Genomic DNA, 8,951 nt, shown 5'->3' with positions numbered 1-8,951 from the left:
GGAAAATGGATATGTAGCACAATTTGATAACATTTATTAATGGACAAACGCATCCTCCAGACAAAATGCACCTTTGTGCCAAAAATTAAAAATTAAAAAACAAAACGAATTTTTTTGAAATTTTCAACATTTCTTCTTCATAATCTGCATGTTTTATAATTGAAAACAGCAGAAAAAATAGAAAAAATCAATGTATTTTTTGGAAATCTGAAAAAAAAAACAAAAAAAAAATTGTTAAGACTTTTTTTTTATCGGTAAGAAGCCGAAGCCAAGATTAATTGTTATTTTATTAAACATGAAAATTGTTTTGACTTTTGATACATATAGCCCCGGCCTTTATTAATTAGATTAAAACCATGTAACAGTTATTTTTAGTTTTGATTTAATTCATAAATCTTATACAACAGTCTTAAGTCTGATAGAAGTTGTTGGTTGCATGGTCGTTAATGTCTTTGGCATATGACATTCATGTATCTTTTGTCAACGCATTTATTTGGGATGCGGCTATCCTTCCTACAAACTGTAGGGTTGACCAATTTTCAAAAAATCGAAAACATCATAGATTTTTTCATAATTTTCAGCATTTGATCTTCATGATCTGCATAGTTTGTAGTTCAAAACAACAAATAAATTGGAAAAAAATCACTATGTTTTGGTAAATCTGAAAAAATAAAAATGACTCTATTTTGTCTTTAGTGCATTTTGTCTAAAGATTAGCCTGTCCCATTTATTTGTGTATTGACATGTACTATTGCTCCAATAAAATTATTGCCTTGTGATAAAAAAAATTATACATTGTTGTAATATGTGGCCTGCTTGTTTCGTCTTTCATTTTGTGATAATATGTTTGTTGCCCTTCAAAATACGTACAATGCCTTTGGCTAAGAAAAATATAATTAAATAAAAGAGACCAACTGAATAAATGTTGGCACAAGAGGTGGTTGTGAATGGAAATCAGCACGCATTTAGTGTGACCAAGTTCGTATTCCCTTCCCCGTGCCAAGGTAACAATCATTCTAACAAGGCCATTTTCCAATAACAAAATAAACCAAAACAAAGTAGATACAATTGTTAACAATTGCAACGAGTACCAAATCCAATACAATCCAAACTTCCACATTAAAAAATAATTTAGTTTATATACTATACGAACGATCCAATTATCGGCTAAATATGTATTTCCATCAACTTGAATTCTGTTTCGTAGCTGATTTTTATTTGCCTTCTCTGATGAAAGCCACCAGTAGACAACAAATTTTAATTCCTAGGTGTTCACGCAGAGGATTTTTTCGAACTATACAGACGAGAAATCATTGTATTGCCCAAATGTGATTTCATAAGCAATCCGAGTATAACTTGTCGTGTTTTAATCATATTTTTGTTGAAATTAATTAACTTTCAGTTCTCATTTATGGAATTTAATTCTTCCATAAACTTAGCTTGTCACACCTGACAATTAAACTGAATTTTTACAACAATATTGAAATCTACAAGCGAAAGAGACCTAATAAGCATAACTAATTTTTCATCTGATAATTTGGCTGCATAGTTTTATCTCCTCATTCGCAAAAAAGTTGTGAAATTTAACAAGGAAATGTGGTATACTGTCAAATTATTTTTCCAATTATAAAATTCCGAAATTTCAAGAAGGTTTTCAAGACTTGGATTGCCAACTCAACGTCACAAATGTCGCCTCCAATATCAGACATTGTTGTCACAAAGAATCTAAACATTTTTTATCCACCATTTGTAGGGTATACCGCGACTGCTCCCAAATTCTTGAAAGATAATCCCTCAAAATTCCCCGAAGTAACATGAATTGTCAGCCGTAAAATCATTCTCAACAACAGATGTTCCACGTTCAATTGGTTCGCTCAAAGAAATACAGATATCCCATATCCTTTGGAGGGTCAGTGGAAACAGCAACTTTACAGTCATTAAAAATCACCCACCTTCCCTCTTTAAATACGTGAGCAACATAGTGTCCGCATTGAGTAGAAGTGCCAATGTGGCTTACAAATCCCATAAGCCTGTATTCTGTTCCAGCATAAGTGACAACATGATATTTCAGTATTCAACACCAGTGGGATTCACATAAGAGACAACATGATATTTCACTATTAAAGTATTCAACACCAGTGGGATTTACATAAGAGGCAACATGATATTTTAGTATTAAAGAGACAACATGATATTTGAGTATTAAAGTATTCAACACCAGTACAATTTACATAGAATATTTATTCAGTACAATCTACAAGAAATGGGTATCCCTCAATTCTCACGTGCAATCTATTCAGACTTCAAATGGGGTATATTAGAGTAGCTTAAAAAAGAGGCAAATGCCCACCTAACATCCTGGATCATTTCTTACTGAAAGAAATTCAGAAATCTATTTTTATGATCCCTAAAAATATGTCTAGCATAGTTGCCGTTAAATATTAAGAGTTAAAATTTCTTTAAAATAACCTCACAAATAATCTCAACCAGAATATATGCACAAAGTGTAGATCAGTCACTGACACTCGAAGTTTTGAACAGCACTTTAACAAAGAACTCTTGATACATTCACATAGATGCCTCTAGGGAAAAAATAATGCAACCTTGGACAAAACAAAAAATGTCCAAATATAAAGTACCAAGCTCCATATAAGTATGCATCTCTAGCACATACATAACAAGATTTAACATACCTTTACACATATCTATTGCAAATATAGCCAAATTTAACATTAAAATTGAGACAAGATGACCTGCAATATGATATACATCAAACTACGCTGTGGGACTGTTGGCACCTCAAATATTTTGTGTCTTGGCCCTTTTAATTTTTTGCTACAGAATGTTATCCACCTTACTCTTACTTATGGTGCATTTTTTATAATTGATCATGGAGATCTTCTATGGTTGGAGATTGTAGCTGCAATAGAAGTATGGACGTTGACGTTAATACTGTTATGGTGGTCAACTTCAGCTGAAAAGATTTAAGACATGTCATTCAACATGCATTGAGGCATGGAAATATAGAGTTGTATTTGTAAATAAAGAGTAATATTTTGGGAAACTCCCGGTTGTAATGTGAAGAGTCTCTCCTGTTATATAAATCACATCAAGTGAAAGAAATTGTACACTTGAACATATTTATGATCAATAAAATAGTATTTTGTTGTATGGCTGGGTTTTTCCCTTCAATTCTAAAAGGGTTTTTCCAGGATAATTTTTTGTCTCCTGTATTTGTTTTAGTTATTTTTATTATTGTTGTTTATCATTAATTTCTGGGCTAATCCCAACATTATGACCCAGAAATGTCCTCCACCATAGCTTAGTCAAGTTTTCCTTACTGCAAATATCCTAAAATTTAGCAAAATATGGAATTTCCAGTGTATCTGGTTGTCATCATTTTGTTTGCAGGCAAAATGTATGGTCTATGCCCAATGACCGACCCCCAAGAACTGCAGATCATTTTGAAGAGAAAATTTTGTTGATCTTTTTGCCTGATAATGTGTTCTCCAACTCAACATGCACCATAAATTCTCAGCTAGTTCCCCAACCACCTGATCAGGATTTTTCAAGGCTGCAGAAGGATTTGTGTCAAGACTCTCCGTGACAAAAGGAACACCAATACTGCATCAATTAATTGCTGGCACAATCTGGTCAGATTCATCCTCCAAATTGGTGATTATGCAAGCAATTTTCAACTACACTGCTCTCAAACTTAACAAACCATCAATGCCAGACATGATCAACTTGCAAAGGTCTGAGATTCTTGACATTTCTATGTTCTAACTCCTCTTGATGCCCAGCACAAGGATAACAAAATAGAAAGAAATTCGTAATAGAGATATATAGGACAGTGGAGAGAACAGCAGCAGGGCCAACTGAGAGAGCATTCAAAGGATGTCGTAAGGTTTCTATTTCTATTTTGGGCAGTTATTCTGAAATTGTAACAATCTGGGTGTATACAGAATATGTAAAAGATGTGTAACCACCGTAGTCTGAATGACTGATGACAAAATCAGCCTTAATTGAATGTCTCCTTGAATGTGCAGTTGTATTTCTAGTATATGTTGTTTAGTTTATCAATTCCTGTGGCAAGATATCTGTTAATTACTTTCAGACACTTATTTGGCAGGATATCTGTCAATAAGATGTTTATCCTTATATGTTCACACTAGCACACGTATATTGTGACACCAAAATTGGGATATAATGCAATACACTGTGCTCTGGGTAGTTTGCTTAAAGAGTTTAATCTGTTTATCATCACCCTAACAACTCAGGGAACCCTGTTTAATCTGTTTATCATCACCCTAACGACTTAGTGAACCCTACCCCTGGTCTTTCTGATCCAAGAAGTGAAGGAGGTCTTATCCACCTTAATAATTGGTCCTTAGTTGCCCAGACTGAGGACATGTTTGTGGTTATGTTCCTAACTTCATTACTAAACCTTCGGGATTTTGGGCTTACAGCTCAAAAAACCAATATGTGATTTCCCTTTTGGGATTATCCTAAATCTTGCCCTAAAATCACAAGTTCAATTAAAAGAAATGTAATAAAGTATTATATCTTTACCAATAAAATGTCTTTATCAAGATTAATCCTGGTTTATATTTGTTAATTCTGTAACTTGTAAACATACTGATCTGATATGGCATGATAAATATTGAACTAAGTCTTTGCTTTGTTCTCCTTAAGATATCGGCGCCAATCCTTGTGTATTAGTTTAAAACTTACTTAAACTCCTTTGTTTATGTTTGTGTTTAAACTTACTTAAGTAATGGAAAGTTGCCGACTTCTAGAGGTCAAGCAAAATAAACTTTGGAAGAGACATGTCCTTTCTAAGGACATGTCCCTTGATTTCAATTTATAGAGGGTAAGGTTGAAGTCTAAGAGTATACAAGAACACAAATAGTCTGCTCCTTAGTCAATACTGCCCACATACGATTTGCAGAATTAAAAGACAGAATTCTGAATTATATTTCTAATTCAATTGAAGGCAATACTCTGAAGTTATTTTCAGCAAGTCACAAGGAGAGGAAGAAGGTCGAATCTAGTCTATATTCGGTCATAGAATTTGCAGAAACTTTACATGGTATCAGAGCTCTAGTAGTCAAACCTAGGCTTTGCAAAATTCAGTAATCAGACTTTATATATATCTAGCAACTATCTCCTATCTTCAATGGCATACACAATCAGACCCAAGGACAGGTTTGATGGGAAAGAACACTTTGATGCCTGGAAATTCAGAATCATGATGATTCTTGAAGAAAATGAAGTAAAACAATTTGTTGATAAAGCATCCAAACAACCTCCAATTGAACCTCATAAATCTATCTGGAGCAAAGGAAATAGGAAAGCCATTCAAATCATATTAGATGGTGTAAAAAATGATATCGTACCCATGCTTACAAAACATCAAACAAAATTTGATATGATGAATGCATTAGTAAATGCATATGAAGTCAACAATGCAACTAGAGTTCTCGCACTAAAAAGGCAATTAAATCACATACAAATAAAGAAAGGAGAATCAATGAATTCTTACTTCATGAGAGTTGTCAACATTAGAGATGAACTGTGAAGTATAGGAACCATTATTAGCACTGTAACCCGGGTGCGCGCACCCGGGTCAAAAGCCTTGCGCACCCAGTGCGCGTACGCACCCGGTGCGGGTGCATCACGCACCCAAGCACCCCCGCCCGCAGCTTTTTCGCCGCCGCACCGGTCGAGCACCGGGTGCTTGGGTGCTTCCCGAGTGCGCGGGTGCGCCACGGGTGCTCGCGGGGTGCTTCCCGGGTGCGCGCAGGGTGCGTCGAGAAGACGCCCAATTTTTAAAAACAAAACAATACTTTTTGCTTTTTTTTTTGTTTTTGTTTTTGAAGTATGCTAACCCTAATTTGGTGTGGGTCCCATGTAGTCTATTTGAAGGCTTAATAAGACAATAGATCTCTTATTCATTTCATCATTTCATTTCACCATTTTGGAGCAGCAAGGAGCTAAGTGAGAAAGAGTGTTTGGAGGAGCTTGTGAGAGATTAGTGGGTGGTTTTGCAAGGGATTGCAAAATCATGAGGAGCAAGAGGAGCAAGAAAGCTTGATTTGGCAAGTCTCTCCTCAAGTTCGAGCCTTCAAGGTAGGGTTTTTTTTATTTTACTTAGTTTTTTTGGTTTTAAAAATCAATTTATAATTTTTAAATTTAGTATTTAGTATTTAGTATTTAGTTTTACTAAGTTACTTTCAAGTTTCAAGTTTCATTCTTGAATCTTGTTGATAGTTGAATCTTCTTAGTTCTATGATTTTTTATTTTATTATTTATATTAATTTTTAGTTTTTTTCATTGTTCTTAAAATAAAAATATGGCAATATGGCATATGTTGAAACGTATTTAGTAAAATATGTTTCAGCATATGCCATATTGCCATATTTTTATTTTAAGAACAATGAAAAAAACTAAAAATTAATATAAATAATAAAATAAAAAATCATAGAACTAAGAAGATTCAACTATCAACAAGATTCAAGAATCAAAAATGAAACTTGAAACTTGAGAGTAACTTACTTAGTAAAATGTTTCAGCATATGCCATATTGCCGTATTTTTATTTAATATTTTCTTTTAGTATTTTACTATTTAGTTTCATTTTTTAATACTTTAAATTTTTAAATAGTAAATGCTAAAATTAAATAGTAAAGTTTTAAGTTTTAAATTATTTTTACTTGGGCTGAAATGTATCATGATCATTTTTATAATTTTACTTTCATTTTGTGAAATGCAATTTTATAAATGGCTTCTAGATCCAGCGAAAGTGCAGAAGACATGGAAATTAATGAGCCAAGTGCATCTGATTATGAGCCTGAAGGAAGTGAACATGGGGCTGATGTAGGTGGTCAATCTGAGCCTGCGGAAGAGCCTCCTTATGTTGCACCAAGGGTGCCTTCTACTGATTGCCCTTCAGAGATTTTGAAGAAGTATGCTAGGGGTCCTTATGACCCAAAGTCCCCTCTTAAACAGTTTGCTACAAAAATTACACGCCCTACACCTTCAGGGGGTGGCACACGCAAATGGAAGTGCAATATATGTGGAGCAGAATGGTTTGGCAGTATTACAAGAGTTAATTCACACCTTTTTTGGAGTGGCTGTGGTGTGAACCCATGCATGTTCTTATCAAATCCTCAGAATGTCAGATACAGAATTGAAGTAAATAAACTATGGGGCATTCCTGATGATAGTGTTGTTCCAGTGCCTAGATCTTTGTCTGCTAGGCAACAGGTACAACATATACAGCAGTTACAGGGGCAGCGAGATACATCTACTCGTATCTTGCATCAGAGAGCAGGGACTATGTCACCTACACCATCATTCTCCTCACCTACACACAGTTCAGCTGGGGACAGCAATAGGGGGAAACGAAAAGCAACTACAAGTGGTACTGATAGTAACCCCATTGCTCATTTATTTAACATGCATGCAAGGGACCGGTTAGATGATGTTGTTAGTGATTTCTTCTTTGCCAATGGCATCTCTACACATGTGGCTCGATCTCCCTATTTTGTGAGGATGATGACCATGGCATTGAATGAGGGAGAGCCATCATATGTGCCACCAAGTGACCACAAGCTGAGGACTACAGTGTTGGATAGAGCCTATGACAAGGTTGGGATCTTGATGGAGCAAATGAAAGCATGTTGGATGGACTCAGGTTGCAGCATTATCATGGATGGGTGGACAGACATTAGTCATCGTCCACTCATCAACATTATGGTTACATGCACGGAGAGCCCATATTTTTTGAAGGCAGTTGATTGTTCAGAGCATCGTAAAGATGCTGATTTTCAGTTTCATGTGCTTAGGGAAGCCATTGAGGAGGTTGGACCACAAAATGTGGTCCAAGCTGTGACAAATGCAGCACATGTGTGCAAAGCTGCAGGGAGGCTTGTTGAGGCAGCTTATAGGCATATTTGGTGGACTCCATGTTGTGCGCATGCCATGAACAATGCACTCAAAGACATGGGGAAAATAGAGTGGATTAGAAAGGTGGTTAATGATGGGAGAGAGGTGCAGATGTTTATCTGCAATCACCATACATCACATGCACTTTTCAGGAGCTTCGCAAAGAAGCAATTCCTGAAACCAGTTGAGACCAGGTATGCATCATATTATATTCTCTTGGAGAGAATGATTGAGTTGCAAGAGCCATTGCAACTCATGGTTATGACACAATAATGGAATCGATGCCCTAAGTCCAAAATAGAGCAGGGGAAGAGGGTAAAGGAGACAGTGAAGAGTGATCAATTTTGGAGTGATGCAAAATACATAGTCTCCATCATTACTCCAGTGTTTCAGGTGATCAGATATGGAGATGCAGATTCACCTAGCCTTGGAGAGGTTTATGAGTGCATTGATTCCATGCTTGGGCAGATGAGGGTTGTTGTGCGTGAGAGAGACCCCACTCTAGCATTCTATATAGAGCACATTGAGCCTATCATTCACCGCAGGTGGGAGAAGTTGAACACTCCTTTGCACATGGCTGCCTATGCATTGAACCCGAAGTGGTACATACCTAGGCCTGGTAGAGTCACACCACTTCGGGATGATGAGGTGAAGAATGGATTCTTTCAATGCATTGCCAAAATGTATGATACTGAGACTGCTAGTGAGATCTGCACCGAGTGGTCCGAATTTGCTAGTCTTTCAAATAATCCTTAAATCTTGATTCAGTGCTCTAAACTCTTTATAATTATAAGTTCTTTTAATAATTAATTGTTACTTATAACTTTATTTAAGTTATTTATAATTTTAATATTATGTTGTAAACTTTAAAACTTGTAACTTGTAGGATACTCGGATATTGCAAAGGTGAATCTCAAAACCATGGCACAAAAGAATCTCATTTTGTGGTGGATATGTCATGGGTCACAAAAGTTAAAGATCACCTCACTAGCCATTCGACTG

At 35.8% G+C, this 8,951-nt stretch overlaps 1 protein-coding gene across 3 annotated transcripts in view; it reads right to left on the bottom strand.

Moving 5' to 3' along the window:
* Positions 1 to 1,348: 1,348 nt before the first annotated feature.
* Positions 1,349 to 8,951, bottom strand: part of UBP14 (ubiquitin-specific protease 14) — a 145,868-nt gene continuing 138,265 nt past the window's right edge. For all 3 annotated transcript variants that reach the window (XM_089787971.1, XM_089787979.1, XM_089787988.1), the window contains exon 21: positions 1,349 to 2,037. In XM_089787971.1, the coding sequence (XP_089644097.1) occupies positions 1,862 to 2,037 (176 nt within the window). In that variant the 3' untranslated portion in view covers positions 1,349 to 1,861. The remainder of the gene's footprint in view (positions 2,038 to 8,951) is intronic.

This window comes from Cupressus sempervirens, chromosome 1 (assembly GCF_028749045.1).
Source record: "Cupressus sempervirens isolate cs-2001-9-10 chromosome 1, ASM2874904v1, whole genome shotgun sequence".
NCBI classification, from domain to species: Eukaryota; Viridiplantae; Streptophyta; class Pinopsida; order Cupressales; family Cupressaceae; genus Cupressus; species Cupressus sempervirens.
This window is presented reverse-complemented; position numbering and strand designations above follow the sequence as displayed.